At 45.0% G+C, this 15,934-nt stretch overlaps 1 protein-coding gene across 4 annotated transcripts in view; it reads right to left on the minus strand.

The window, feature by feature from the left end:
• Window positions 1–14,631, minus strand: part of LOC147621944 (uncharacterized) — a 47,675-nt gene extending 33,044 nt beyond the window's left edge. The window contains exons 1-4 of one of the 4 annotated variants that reach the window (XM_086822958.1): window positions 14,149–14,631; window positions 13,798–14,040; window positions 13,529–13,619; window positions 13,334–13,452 (exon numbers count right to left, since the gene is read on the minus strand). In XM_086822958.1, the coding sequence (XP_086679084.1) occupies window positions 13,334–13,452; window positions 13,529–13,619; window positions 13,798–13,988 (401 nt within the window). In that variant the 5' untranslated portion in view covers window positions 13,989–14,040; window positions 14,149–14,631. Of the gene's footprint in view, window positions 1–13,333; window positions 13,453–13,528; window positions 13,620–13,797; window positions 14,044–14,148 lie in introns of all 4 variants that reach the window. The other 3 variants (XM_086822957.1, XM_086822960.1, XM_086822959.1) reach the window with 3 other exon arrangements.
• Between the last annotated feature and the right edge of the window lie 1,303 nt (window positions 14,632–15,934).

Below are 15,934 nucleotides of genomic sequence, written 5' to 3' on the forward strand. Positions count from 1 at the left end.
GGAAGAAAGCCTCTTGCTTCCGAGAAAGCCTATGCTCTGAAACCACTGTAACCGATACGTGGAGACCCGGACCAATAGACAGACTCTTCAAATACCATACAGAGTTTAGAAACACAATGGAAGAACCATAAATAATATACAAACACAGCACTGAGCCGAAACAGTTGGCCCCCCTAGGAACTTCTTTATTCAGATAGAAGCTTTTTACAAGAAACCAAGGTGCGGGTGCACACAACACCGGATTTTCCACAAAGCAACAGCAAGGCTCATGACCATGTCTCTTTCTAGATGCAAAGGCAAAACAACCCTGGAAACTCTCCCCAAAACAGTTCCATGTTGCTCATGCTCTGTAGCCATCTTTCAAGCCAAACTTTGCCAGTAAATGCCCTAGCTTTCTTCTCTGGAAAATCGTCGTTCACACCTTGGTTCTGCTCAGTGTGTGAAACACTAGTCAAGACTCATGAAGGGACCAAATGGTGACACTGACCAAGGATCTAACCATGTACAAGCATTCAACAACCTTTTTGTACCATATTAAATACAGAAAACCCTGACACCATGTCTCTCTCTCTTCTCCTCTCTCCTCTGTCGTCTTAATTAGGTTTAATCAACATGTTCTTCTTAATCAAGCTTAGGGCTATGGATCAATACAGCAAGCTTAGGGCTATGGATCAAGCTTAATCAAGCTTAGGGCTATGGATCAATACAGCAACGCGTCCGCACATACAACATTGGTATCAGAGCATTCAGGCTCGGCCACTAATGTTATGTGAGTGAACTTTCTTGAGAATTTAATTATATTTATTCAATAAAAATTATAGTTAGAGATAAAGGAATATGAATATCTCTAAACAATTAGAAAAATATAAGAAAATAAATTTGTGATAAAAATAGCATCTTTATGATAGAGATCCCCAAAAGTAGGTCGGCTTTTGCATGCAACCGAATTTAGCAAAACGGCCCGCGTTAAGTTGTAGACCACACCTATTCACCTCTTCTCTTTTCTCCTTTGATGAGAAAATGTATTGATTGTATCAAATTACTTCATATCTTAATAAATCATTGAAATACTCATATGTGAGATTGCGGGTCTTACATGTGGGGGGACAGATTGGACCCAATGCTTTTGTCTTGTGTTCATATATATTTTTCCATTTAAGTTTTCCGTTCAATTCTTCTTCTAAGATTGATGTATTAACTTGTAGTTAACTTATTTAAGTAATTTGTAAAATATTGAAAGCTTGTACTTGGAAAAAAGCTCCTGTAATAACTAAGCAAGTCCCAAGGAGGATCATCGAGTCATTCATCATTACAATAGAAGAAGTCAGCATTAGTCATCCACAAAAGGGACCAGAGGTCACCCTTTAGGGCTGACCAAGAGCCTAACCATGTACAAGCATTCAGTAACCTTTTTGTACCATATTAAATGTAGAAAACCCTGACACCAACTATCTCTCTCTTCTTCTCTCCCCTCTGTCTTAATCATGTTTAATTAGCATCTTGTTCTTAATCAAGCTTAGGATTGTGGATCGATACAGCAAGGCTACCACGCATGCCGCACTTCTTTGAACCCTAAACACCTTTCTTGGAACATGCTTGATGCAAAACGTAAGTAGAAGATGGAGAGAAGAGCTCTAGAGAGATAGTTGAGTTTCAATATATTCAATATAATGAAAGCATAAGTTGAGAGAAAAAACAATAGCAAGCGGAGGACCGCCTAGCTCCCCGAACCCTGACCTGCGCCCCTCCGCCTCTGTGGCTGCTTCGCCCCCTCCTTCCTCCGCCTCCCTTCCTTCCTCCATCGCTGTGCCCCTCCGCCTCTGTGCCTGCTTCGCCCCCATCCACACTCCGCCTCTCCCATCCTTCCTCCATCGCCATTCGCCCCTGCCTCTGCTGCCTTTCTTCGCCTCATCCTTCCCCACTGTTCGCCCCTGCCTCTGCCCGCCCTTCTTCGCCCTCCAGTTTGCGATGTTTCACCTCCCCTCCTCTCCCCGCCTCCCCTCCTTCCTCCGCCTCTTCCCTCTGCGCAGCCCTGTTGTGCTACCCTTCCCCCGCCCTTCTTCGCCTTTGCGTCCAACCATCTCCCCCTTGCTTCCCTTTCTTTTTTTGCTTTTCCCTCCCTTCCTTTCCTCCGCCTCCTTGCTTACCTCTTCCCCTTGGTTCAAATTGCTCCTCATCCGGGTTCAAGTCGGCCTTTTTCTTCGATTAGCATCATGGCTAATCATTCTCCCTCGGCCGAGCGAACCATTGTTTTTTCCGAAGCAGAGCTTGCGGTCCTCTATGCCGAAATAGAGAAAGACTCCAAAATGACCCTCATTGCCAGAATCTTTGGATCTCACCCGTCCCGTCTCCAGGCTCGGGATTGGGTCCTGGCGGCTCTGCCCTCCGACCTCGCTCCACACTTTCGAGATGTCAGGTTGCTTGGAAGAGGTTTCTTCCAAGTGGATTTTGATTATGAGGACGCTGCCTCAGAGGTTTTGAAGGGCAGCCCTTTGCCATTGGGCCCGAGGAAGATATTCTTTCTTCCCTACTCCAGCTGTTTTGACCCTGTTGAGGAAGACCAGAACCGTTTCCCGATTACTCTCAGATTCCCAGGTCTTCCTCGCGCATATTGGCCTATGTTAGAGGCCATCGGGTCTGCCTTTGGGCTGGTTCTTCAAGTGCCCCCACTTCACACCTTGCCGACATCTTCTGCCCAGGTGGTCACTGCCTCGGCGGATGCTATCCCCAGGGTCATGGTTCTTGCCCATGACATTGAGCTCTTTGAGGACTATGTTTTGCTTCTGGGCCCTTGTGGCACTTTGAAGCAACGTATGGAGATTGCAGGTAAACCCGATCAGTGCCGGGTTTGTCACCAACAGGGTCACTTTGCTCGAGATCGCAGGAGGCCTCGTAAGCGTGCTTCTCAGTCCCCACCTCCCTTGGTTCCTTCCCGTCCTTCAGTCCGCCAGGTGTGGCGAGCTCTCTCACGCCCGCCCCCCTGGTGCGATTGATGGGAAGGCCTCCTTGGATCATGTACAGATAGATGATATTTCTGGTCAGAGGGATGTGTCAGCTGATGCATCTTTGCAGACAGATGATATCTCAGATATCAGGATGATTTTATTGAGTCCTCTCTACTCGGAGGGGACGATATGCAGGATGTTCAGCACAGTGGGGATCATGTATTGCAGGATTTTCAGCATGATGTCATTGCCCTTGATGCCCTGTAGGGCGAACAGGTTTCTCGTACATATGCAGGTACTGTGCAGGGCCTCGGACAAGGACATGTCAATGGACTTTGCCCCATGGATTTTCCCGTCCTCCAGCATTATGAGAGGCGTCCTCAAGCTGCCCATCGTCTTCTTAGATCGGGGGTCAAACCCTCTTCTCTTCCATGAGAATCGTCTCATGGAATGTTCAGGGCCTTGGAGGGCTTCCCACCCGTGGTAGGAAGCACCTTCTGAAGGACCAGCTTCACCCTGCTGTTACAGGAGGGTCTATGGATGTGCTTTTGTTGCAGGAACACAAATTGGATAGATCTCAGTGTGGCAAAACTGGTAAGATGCTTTCTGGCCACACCTTCTGGTCCTCCGCAGTTGGGACTAGAGGGGGTGTTTGTATTTCAGTGGCAGCATCTATTATACCTCATGTTATTGGGCACGGTGTTATCATCCCTGCTAGAGCGCAGTGTATCTTATCATGCATGAGGGTCAAAAATTGGGAATCTTGAATATCTATGCACCTAACGTGAGAGGTGAAAGGGTGGCCTTTTGGGACACCATTACAAATGTCATTCCCTAGGTTGATCATTGGATAGTGGGAGGAGATTTTAATATGGTTGAGCAACCTTCTGACAAGAAGGGTGGACGCGAAAGGGGTTTACACCCTTTGGAGTGAACCTCATGGGAGATGTTCACGCTTTCCTTTTTGGGCAAGGATTGCTGGACTGAGGATGATTTCCAAAGAAGGCCAAATTCCTTATCTTTCTCTTGGCATAACCGCAGCAGCGGGGATCAGAACATCTTTGCACGTCTGGACAGGTTTTATGTGGATGATTGGTCCTTGGACAGAGGAGGCGCCATTGCTATTATGCCTAGCACCACCAAATCCGATCATTGCCCTGTCGTTTTGTGTCTCAGGGAGCCTGGGGCTCGCTCGGCCTCTCCCCGTGTCCGTATCCCTGAATCTCTTTATCTTGATGCTGACATTTCCCTTAAGATCAGAGAGAGATGGAGATCTTGTGACAGTCCTGATCCTCGTCATAATATTGCGCTAGCTCTTGAGAGGACCAGCCATCATTATCATAGCACTACCTTGTCTAAGAAGGAGGAGGCTCTGGACAAGGAGAGAGCTATTAGGCATTGGATTGCTACTCTTCAGAGGGAACATGAAAAGCATCTTCTTTATGGGAAGCTGTCGAGTGGGCAAAGTCTAGTCAGCAGCCTCTTGCCATTCTTTTGCTTGATTTTGAAAAAGCTTATGACAGGGTGGATTGGGATTTTTTGGAGGGCACTATGGCACACATGGGGTTTTCCCAAAATTGGATCAGAGGGGTGTCTTCGGTGAGCGTTTTCAGATTTCCCGTTCAGTGAGGTAGGGCTGTCCCCTCGCCCCTTTACTGTACCTCATTGTAGCTGAGGCTCTGAGCAGGTTTCTTCGGGCTGCCCCTGTGTTGTGGGTCTCAGGCTGCCTTTATGCACGGAGGAAGAGTTTTTGGACTCTGAGTTAGCAAATAATACGGCGTTGTTTCTTGAGGCTTCACATGCTTGTTTATGTTCTTTCCGGGCAGCCTTGGAGGCCTTTTGTTTGGCAGCAGGAGCTACTATCAGTTGGCATCAGTCAGTTGGTTTTTGGATCAGTGATTCTCCTCTTGCAGATTGGGGTACAGATGTTGGTTTTACTTGGATTGAGAGAGGATGCTCTGCCACATACCTTGGTTGTCAGGTGGGTGTCGACATCTCCCCTGCACAACACTTTGCCCCAGTGCTCTTAAGCATTAAAAGCAAACTTCATCACTGGATTAGGAGGAAGCTCAACTTGGCCTCTAGAGCTTTGGTGGTTAGCAAGTTTTGCTAGCCACAACTTGGTTTATCGCTTCATGCTGGATTTTTCATAAGGGCTGCATTGGCCAGCTTCGTCGCCTTATTCGAAACTTTCTTTGGTCAGGGCTTGATGGAAATGCACACACCAGGGCTAGAGTTGCTTGGGAAACCATTATCAGGCCTAAGCAGGAAGGGGGATTGAATATCATTGACCCTGAGGTGCAATGTAAGGCTTTGCTTTGTAAGCTGGTTGTTAGGGGCTTTCTTCCAGGCACTGAGCCGTGGAAGGACTTTCTCATGCAGCAGATCGCGAAGTGTGTCCCTGTTCGCGGAGGTGACTGGATTCTCATCTCACGCTTTATTTTTTCGGATGCAGTACACTACTCCCCTTCGTCCCCCCTGGTTAGATCCCTCCTACGGGCCTGGGACTGCCTGAGGAGTTTTTTGGTACACATCCCCCCCCATTCAGCAGAGGAAGTTAACTGGCAACCCATTGTGTGGAATGATTTGATCTTAGATGTGCATGGTAGGCCTCTTGGGGCAGCTATGCATATTCTTTGGGCTAGTTGGGAGACCCTATGCCCCACAGTGCTGGCTTGGAAGAGGTTTCAGAGCCTCACCGAGGTACAGAGATTGGATTTCACACAGCATTTGAGAGGCTCTAGCCGGAGGATTGCACAGATTGATGCAGCCATTCCCAACCACTAGATTACTGGATCTTTCTTGGAAGGCCGTCATCATTCTTGGTTTGGGGTTTTTTCTGGGACAGTGTTCCTCTTCACGTTATGGGTCTTCCCTTGCCTAGGGAGGATGATGTACCGGTCTTTTTTTCTGTACAGGATGGATGGCAGCTAGGATGGATGGCAGCTGGAGAGATGTGACGTGCAGGACCTTATTGAGGGCCCCCCGATTCGTCCAGTCAGAGTTGTTGGCAAGTTTGGGAAGCACGTCTTTGTTGACCCCCCCTCCCCCCCCCCCCCCCCCCCCCCCGGGGATGATCACAGAGAGTGTTAGCCTTTGGTTGTATGGTGGCTACCCTATCAGAAGACATTTGCATCGGGACCCCGGTGAGTGGGAGTGGAAGGATGCTTGTAACCCTTTGAAAAGCATGCCTTTTTTCAGTTATACGGTGCGGAATGCCAGACATCTTATCTTGGGACACATTCAGAGTGTCCCTACTCTTAGACCCCATTGGGAATCTTACGGCATTTCGACTAACATTCAGAGGGTTTTTTGACGGAGATTGTGGCATTCTTATAGGAAGCCACAGATTTCCTCCTTTATCTGGGTTTCTCTTCATGGTGGTCTGGCCACCAATCAGTGGAGGTCTGTTACTGGTGCTTGCCCAGCATGCCCTAGATGTGCAGGAGTTTCGGAGTCAATTTACCATTGTTTATGGGAATGCACGGAAGCACAGAGGGTTTGGTCTGCGATTGCACACCTCCTTGGTAGAATTAAGAGGGATGCTATCATTTCTTTTGGTTCTATCATTTGGTTGACACAGTCTAGGCCTCAGCTGAGATTCGAGCATTATGGTTAGGCAAGGAGTTGCTCGGTAGTGTTGTTTTCAGGATTTGCCACTTTCACACTTTGTTCCTCCGGCACATAGGTTTGGTAGGATTAAGAGGGATGCTATCATTTCTTTTGGTTCTATCATTTGGTTGACACAGTCTGGACCTCAGCTGAGATTCGAGGGGACTGACATGAGCTTGGCCATTATGGTTAGGCAAGGAGTTGCTCGGTAGTGTTGTTTTCAGGATTTGCCACTTTCACACTTTGTCCCTCCGGCACAAAGGTTAGACAGCTCTTGGGAGATTATTGCTAGCATCTCAGCCTGGAATATCTGGAAGGCTAGATGCACCGAGGCCATTGAGGGTACTCCCGTTCTTGTTTCTCAGTGTCTTTGCAGGATTTGGAGTGATATTATTCACACCATCATGGCTACCTAGGCTAGAATCCAGGGATCTTGCAGAGAGGAAGCGTGGCCAATTTATGAGAGAGTGTGACATTGGTATCTTTTTCACGTCCTCTCATTCGGGACCCTATTGGCAGCACAGGGCTCCTGATTGGTTGAGATCTCCACCTTACTTGGTGTGAAATCTCCATTTTGTAAAATTTTTTCATACTTAATAGAAGTCTCCTTTCTGAAAATATATATATATATATATATATATATATATATATATATATATATAGTACAAAAAGTTTTTAACATTCTTGGCAAGCCTTAGGCTACCCCATAAAAGATTGAAAGACCTAATCTATGACTCAATTCCCAAAGGAACTGAATGAGTCTAATGAATCTTGGCTGAGCATATTTATAGGCTGTGGGACCCCACTATAGGCTAGCCGACTGCTCTCGGACATGAGAAAATACACACAGTAATATGCCTACTGCCGACCAGTCCAATAAGCCCCTTCAATGCCCAGTCGGCCAGATCCTGCATTCTCAGAATGCTCTTCTTGGGATTCCCGTGTGCCTTGCTCATGCCCAAGCTACTCTGTTTATCTGCTACCTATCAGAATTAGCAAAGAGATTAGCAGGTACATGTCATGCACATGACATCCCCTTTTGCTAAACTTGATGACGGGATTCCAACTTCTGACCCTGGATGACTGTCATCGTCCCCTTGTCTCCTCATGGACTTCCAAGCTTGTCATCCTTCCCTTCCTCACAACTTTTTCACTAACAACCCTGCCCAATCTCCAATTCTACTCCAAATCTGATGAAGATCTGTGCATATGTTCCACTTTGTCACCTTGCCTTCTTGCCCTGTCCCTAAACACTATCCTTGGTCTTCTTTTCCTGAGTATTGAGTCTAGCACTCTCACTCCACCCCTTGGAGGATCACCCTCCCTTGGAACCGTTGCCTGAAAGCCTTTCTTGGTATGCCCCAAGTGGCATCCGACTCACAAGACTGCCATTCCCCTTGGGTCTTGTGGAACACCACAAACCAACCTACACCATCAGTGTTTAGCCTTGCTGAGCCTAACAGCTGTCGGCCAACAGAAAATACACATAATAATATGCCCGCTGTCGACTAGTCCAATAAGCCCTTCAATGCCCTGTCGGCCAGGTCCTACATCCTTAGAGTGCTCTTCTTGGGATTCCCCCGTGTCCTGCTCATGACTTAGCTACTATGTTTATCTGCTGCCTATCAAAGATTAGCAGGTACATGTCATGCACATGACACCATGGATGCCTTCACGCTAAGCAACAAATCAGTGAGTTGTGAATCCATGACAAATATCAAGTGATCAAGGACTAGGTGAGGGATTTCAACCTTGTGGCATGAGGTAAGGGTTTGATGGGGCAAGGAAGCACAATATAGCCCAATTAATCCAGGTGCAATGAAGAAACTTTCCCCAAACCCGAACTTGTGCGGTCTTGGAATCTAAGTACTCTATCCTATCCAAGAAGTCAATGCAAATGGGTGCCAGAAAAAAAAATATTCGAAGGTTCCCTAAGCTTTGATACCAATTGTAGAACACTTGTGCCTATGTGCTACGATTTTCCAAAAATAGAAAGGAGAGTGCGGCCGAACCACACATAAAACACACATGAGTCCTAAACTACTAATCTGTATGATGTACAAGAAAGAAGTAACACAACTACTTCAAGATGTGGCCGAGAATGAAGACATCAAATCACAGCCCTGTGACCTACTACTATACACTCCTAATTAGCACTTCACCTAGAGAGAGACACTATGTGAAGTCCAACACTAAGGGATTTGGCTACCCATGTCACTCCCACCATGTCATCCCTACCATGCGGCAGTGCCACGTGTCACCTGCACTATCCGACTCTGCTTGTCAGTTGATATCTAATGCCCAGTTGTTCCCTTTATACTTGTAGTGTGTCACAAATAATGTGATATGTACAACTGTAGAAGCAACAGATCAAACTTCAAAATACAGTACACCACACTACGCTCTCCTTCATGTAACCTCTCTCTCACAGAGTGGTAGTAAACCTCTATGTGCTTGGGTTCTAGCATGAAAAACTGGATTTCATGCTATAACCATAGAACTCTGACTATCAAAAAAGGACGAGAGTCACAATATGTTGACTCACACACAAGTATCATAAGCTGTCTGAGCCAAATACATTCAAATGCCACAGTGAAAGTTGCTATGTACTTAGCTTCACACAACAAGGTAGCGACAGTTGGCTGCTTTTTACTTGGCCAGTGCAAAGGCCCCAAATCTAGCATGTCAAAAGAAGACTTCAATTCAGCCTTGAAGGCTGAAATTTTCACTTCTTGTGTCCCTGTACAGAAGCATGTCATCAACATACAAAATGACGATAAGAACGTCAGCACCCTCTTTCTTGGCGTAGGGTGTGCTCTTAGTCCGACTGTTCTGAAAACCCTAGCTCACAAGGTAAGCATGTTTTGTCGTATCAAGCTTGAGGGGCTTGCTTTAAAACATACAATGCCTTCTTTAATCTGCACGCTTTGTGCTCTTCGCTAAGCACAACAAAACCAATGGGCTGATTTACATACACCACTTGCAAATCCCCATTGAGAAACACTAACCTATATGTGCAGCCAATGCTATCACTAAACGTATAATGGTCATCCTGGACGAGGGAGCAAAGGTCTCATCATAGGCGATTCCCTTTTGCCATGAATAACTTTGGCTGCAAATCTGGGGCCTGTACCTTTCAATGGTACAATCAAACTTTCTCTTGACTTTGTATACCTACTTCTTCCAGATTACATTCTTCCTAGCAGGCAAGTCCACCAAATTCCATGTGTTATTCTTCTGAATAGAAGAAATCTCGTCATGCATGGCTTGCATCCATTGTTCATTCACTCTTGCTTCTTCAAAACAAGCAAGTTCTTTTGCATCAAAGAGACTACTCATACATGCAAAATTAGCATGTTGAGAAATCAAAGCATGGCTAGAACCAGCCTGTGTTCCACCCATATAAGGAAAGCAGAAAGCTTATTGTCAGTCTTCAACAACCATCTTGGCACAGTTTCAGCTTCTTTGATGGCTGTTTTGTAGCACGCGGAAGCTCTAGGGGTCTTCTTTCAGCCCTAAACACTACTGAGAACATGCTGATGCAAAAACGCAGACAGAAGGGCGAGTAGAGAGAGAGAGAGATGCTGGAAATTCAGTATATTCATATGGTACAAAAAGGTACCCTAATCTACAGCCATAGGCTGCCTTACATAAAAGGTGGAATACACCAAAATCTGTCCTACTCTAAGGACCCAACTCAAAGGAGTTGAATGATTCTCACAATGAGCATACATACCTATTTATAGGCCCTTGAACAAACGAAGTGCTGGCCGACTGCTGGTCGGCCAGCCGACTGGGCATAATCACCATCATTGACTGCGCCGCCTGGTCTTCTTGCAGCTGACACAGTTCCCTGCTCTCGACAGCAACCAACGCAGCCGACAAATCCTTCTTCTCTTCCATGTCCTGCCCCTTGGCCAAAACTGCACCTCATGCTCATAACTTCCTAGTTCTACTCTGTTTTTTTGGTTGCCCTTTTAGGATTAGCTCTAGGATTTGTCCATGGACAGACATGCACATGGCATCCCCCTCTGCTAAACTTGATGACGGGATTCCAACCAGTTCTTGGATGACTGTCATCATCCCACTCTTTTCCCGGAGTCCCTCTGTCATCCATCCAACTCTGGCAACCGTTTTCTCTGAAAACCCAGCCCGGTCTCCAAAACCACTGTCTCAGATTAAGATCTATGCATCTGTTCCATCTAGTCCACAATCCATTCCTGCCCTAACTCCGAACATTGTCTTGGTCTTCATTCCTGAGAAATGAGTCTGGCACTCTCACATCACCCCTTGGAGGATAATCCTCCCTTGGGACCGTTGCCCGAGAACCTATCTAGCTCACAGGACTACCATCCCCTCTGGCTTTGTGGAACACCACCAACAAACCTCCTAGGAGCTCTTCCCGATTCTGTGTTCCTTGCCTTGGGCTTCGTATCCGTGTACTTTCCTGTACCTTGGACCTGTATGCCATCATATGGAACTAATTCAGTGTTTGCTTTGCTGAGCCTGCTGCTCTGATACCAATGTAACACGTGGAAGCTCTTGGGGTCTTCTTTCAGCCCTAAACACTACTGAGAACATGTTGATGCAAAAACGCAGACAGAAGGAAGAGTAGAGAGAGAGAGAGAGAGAGAGAGAGATGCTGGAAATTCAGTATATTCATATGGTACAAAAAGGTACCTAACTCTACAGCCATAGGCTGCCTTCATACAAAAGGTGATAGACACCAAAATCTATCCTACTCTAAGGACCCAACTCAAAGGAGTTGAATGATTCTCATAGTGGGCATACATGCCTATTTATAGGCCCTTGAACAAACAAAGTGCTGGCCAACCAGCAGTGCTAGCCGACTGCTGGTCGGCCAGCCGACTGGGCATAATCACCATCATTGGCTGCACCGCCTGGTCTTCTTGCAGCCGACACAGTTCCCTGCTCCCGACAGCAACCAACGCAGCCGACAAAGCCTTCTCTTCTCTCATGTCCTGCCCCTTGGCCAAAACTGCACCTCATGTTCATAACTTCCTAGTTCTACTCTGTTTTTCTGGTTGCCCTTTTAGGATTAGCTCTAGGATTTGTCCATGGGCAGACATGCACATGACATGTTTACTCCTCTCTAACAGCTTCCTCTAGATCTTAAAGAGAAGGAGGCTCTTCCAATGGCTGTTCCAGGGGTCTTGTTTCCTGTGTTTCCGGAGGCATAACATGCTCAGGAGCTGGCTGAACAGATATGGGCAGCAGCCCATCAAACATGTCATGTGGCAAGAAGGATGATCTTATTATTGGACGAGGCATGCACTCCTCCCGCCCCACTATGCTGGCACCTTGTATTGGCTACATGACTACTTGTACTACCATTTCATCGACACATGTCATAGTATAGGTAGCTAGTTTCTTTTTCAGTTTTCAATTTTTCCATGGCTCAGTATTTTCAGCTATTGTATTACTCTTTGGTCTCATAGCCCCTTGGGTCTTTTGAAGATGTTAATCTCTCTCTCTATCTCTCTCTCTCTCTCTCTCTCTCTCTCTCTCTCTCTCTCAAAAAGACACACACACACTTATTTAAAATATTTTGATTGAGTGAGTTACATTTTGGTTTTAGGCAACATTGCATCTACAACTGCGGCCAGCAGGCACTAAACCCAGACACTCACCTGAAAGCAAAAACCCTTACCAACTGGACTCCAAATCAACTACACTGCTAGGACACACACATTTACAATTAAATATGTAGGATTTCCATTACGAAAGCCGTGTTGATGCAACTATGACAACAATTCTTCTCTGATAGCTCAGAAAGCTTCAAATGCACTACTAATCATGTCATGCTGCAGAACCAGCCTTACGATTTAACTCTAGCCTCCCAAACACGTACTCAAAACAGGTGTGACTTGATTGTTTTTTTTAAGATTGGAAGGTTTAAATTGTGTACTAAGATTGTCCAAGAGCCTGTACACTGGTGGTGAAGAGTTTCGCCACCACCATCATTCCCCCAAGTTCCCCCAACTACAAATTCCATAGTTATGGGCCAATCAGATAAAAATACATGCTATAGATTCAACCTGGGGATTTGAAGCTCTGACATCATTGACATTGGTGCTACAATCATATTGCAAGAACAATCAGGCATGATAACTGAACAGGCTCAGCTTCCCGCCTTGTTCCAGAGGCCGTGGGTGGATTTCCTACTCCATGACTGACTTGGTTTTTCGCGGACAATTCACAAAAAAATATTCATATATCTTTTTGTTGATGCTAAGAAAAGGTTTCATCTCTTGATTGTGGACAACAGAATCTTACCAAACAGGCAGTTCTACCGATAATAATGTGAGTGTTTCCTATTGCACCCTTTGAGGACTCAGATGAAGATGCTGTAAAAGGCAAAAATGTAGCGCTCTACAAGATGATGATGTCACATGCTTCATATATGATATCAAAAAATAGACACAATAATTTAAAAGAGACGCATGTAAAAGAGGGGATCCAAATGCAGTAACTTTCTATCATGACCATAGTTATCAAAACGCTTGAACGGATCAATATGCCACATCATCATCATGAAGAAACCAATGCAATACAGTGAATCAATAATAAATTGCAGAATTGTAGGTCATTTTGTGTATAATATGATCAATACGTTAACAACGGCAATACGCAAGAAGGTAACACCTATGCAAACGTTAAAAACTAGTTTTCATTATGAAAACACTGTTTTCATGCAACTATGATCATGACCTCAGATCACCAAGGATGTTTTCATCACCTAAAATGACACTCACCTGAAGGAATGTGCATGAATGGGTGCGTAGACGAAGTCTGTCAGGCCAGCGACAGTTCCCGGAGTCACAAATAGATAGGATAGCACTGCCGGCGCGACAATGGCCCACCACCAACTTGTCTGCACGGCAGAGACAAGATCACAAATGGCTGAACCAAAAGATCAGTTGGAAACAAACAAAGGATCAAAAGCTTACAGCTTCTTGTGAGGGAACAGGAAGCTGACTTGCCCCTTGAAGAAGAAGATCATAAAGCTTAATCATGCTTTCTTGGGCGTCTACACCCAATCTGTAGCCAAATTATAAAGTAATTAGAGCCTGATTAAGCTAATTACAAGGATCATCTAGACCTGACCTTAGCCAAGTTATGAAGCAATTGGAATCTGATTTACTTAATCACAAGTGACAAAACCGAAAAAAGAAAAAAGAAAAAAAAAACACCATCTGGTGCTAAATGATCGACATACCCATTGTATAGAGATTCTGCACTATTTGGCAATCCATTCTGAACCACACATTTCTTCCGGAAACCCGGGAAACTTGAACTGCTGTATGGAAATTTGGCAGAAAAACGCAAGGGATGAAGAAAAGATGACCCCGAGCGATCTATGTGGAAGTGATCAACTACAATGCGAGGCGTTGAAAAGCAGTGCGCCATAGCCGAAAGCTTCTGCCCCCAGCAATAGGTGGGCAGATAAGAGTTCTTAAACCTGCTGAAAAGAAGACAATCAGCAAAGGAAAATGGAAGCTCTATGGACTTGGGGACCTTCAACCAGATATGGGAGCTAACCCTAATTCACAGAGACTCAAAAACTTACGCAAAATAAGATCAAGCAAATATCTCCATCTAATGCTGGCAAAGAGAGCAAGCAATGAAGAGGAGCGATGTTCACTCAAACCCTCATAATCGTAGCCTAAAATCAGAGGTTCAGCGGACCCTAATTCACAGGATTACTCAAACACAAACCCAAAATCTAACATCAAAGCACCATAATCTGACAGAGAAGGCGTGTAGCAGAGGTTGAAATGAAACCCTGACAAAAGAGATGAGAGATACAGAAGAGAGTCCTGAGCCAGAAGCAACGCAAGTTGAGAGTGGTTGCCTGCAACGTGTCCTGCTGAGAAAAATCTATGGCCAGAGAATTTCTGGGTTTCTTGAATCTTCTTTTATTTTGTACAATTTAGAAATTTGCACCACACATTCTGCTGTCGGATCACAATCTCTGAAGCATGGATGCCTTGGAAGTTGGCCCTTACCTAGTACCAGTAACCAAAGTACTACGCATGAGATGGGCCCCCCAAGTTTCAACTGATTTTTTCCAAATATAAATAAACAATTAGTTTTTTTAAGTACGTGCCAGATTCTCACATTTTTTGTCACAAGGTCGATTAGAGCGAGTGGGGCGCCTCCGGGCAAGTTAACACCCCCTCTATTGGGTGGAGAACAGGGTTCGAGAAACATTTTTGAGTCAAGCTGACATGATTCCTTCTCACCATGGTTTGTACGGAAAAAGGCAATTCCGAACAAGCATTTTCTTCATAATTTCCTCTACTGTTTTTTGAAGAGGGCCTTCACCAAGGCCAAAAAATTGAAGGCCCCCTTCGCCTTACAGTGGTCAAAATCCAGCACCTCTCTTGCTAAGTACCTGGTCATTACCCTGGCGAAATGTGGTAGGCTTGAAGATGGTCTCTACATGTTTCACATGACCTTCTCCTCCCAAGAGGAGGCGGAATTTTAAAAAAGTTGAGCAGGCTCCAAGATAAATCTTTTCTCAAACCCTGGGCAGTACTTAAATAAGAGCTCCACACTAACCAGCATGCTAGTACAAAAGGAGTGTAAGATTCTTCCCTCCAGATTTTGAGGTGTGCAGGTGTAAGTACCTCCCCTTCCGATCTTATAATTATTCCCCTCTCAGAAATAAAAGAAAGATCCTGTTTTGGCCTGGAGAGAAAAAATGTCTAAAGGGAGGTAATTCAAAATTGAGATATTTTTGAATTACCTCCCTTCCGATCTTATAATTATTCCCCTCTCAGAAATAAAAGAAAGATCCTGTTTTGGCCTGGAGAGAAAAAATGTCTAAAGGGAGGTAATTCAAAATTGAGATATTTTTGGATATAAAAATCCTCCTAGTGTCTAAAATGATTTTCCCTGAAACAGAAATTCAAAAAGAACTTTCCAATGTGCAATTGGAATTAATTAAAAATAGGTATAAAGAACCTTAGTCTAAGGGTCCATATTTTCAGAAATTTTTAAATTATGCTAAAAATTAAGAGATATTTAGAGGAAATGATGCATTTTTGACATCTTAGTGTGGGGATCTCCCCTCATGAAGGAGGCACCTATTTCACATGTGTGGAGGAGTTTTAAACTCAAAAATAATGAGATATTTTCATCTCTCCTCTCTCTTGTTTCAACTAGATCCAAAAAGTAAGCTAAACTGACCCAAAAATGGTCAAAAATTGACCAAACTGATCTGAAAAATTCTAGAATCAGTTTGCTTGGTTAGAGGCTCACTTTTTCCTATAAATAAAAGCCTCCCCCTTTGTAAAAGCTTAATGGTGTTTATGCACTGTTACTCTACTCCTGCCCTGAGCCATTTACAT

Source organism: Cibotium barometz, chromosome 29, assembly GCF_041138505.1.
Source record: "Cibotium barometz isolate CiBa-2024 chromosome 29, ASM4113850v1, whole genome shotgun sequence".
Classification (NCBI taxonomy): domain Eukaryota; kingdom Viridiplantae; phylum Streptophyta; class Polypodiopsida; order Cyatheales; family Cibotiaceae; genus Cibotium; species Cibotium barometz.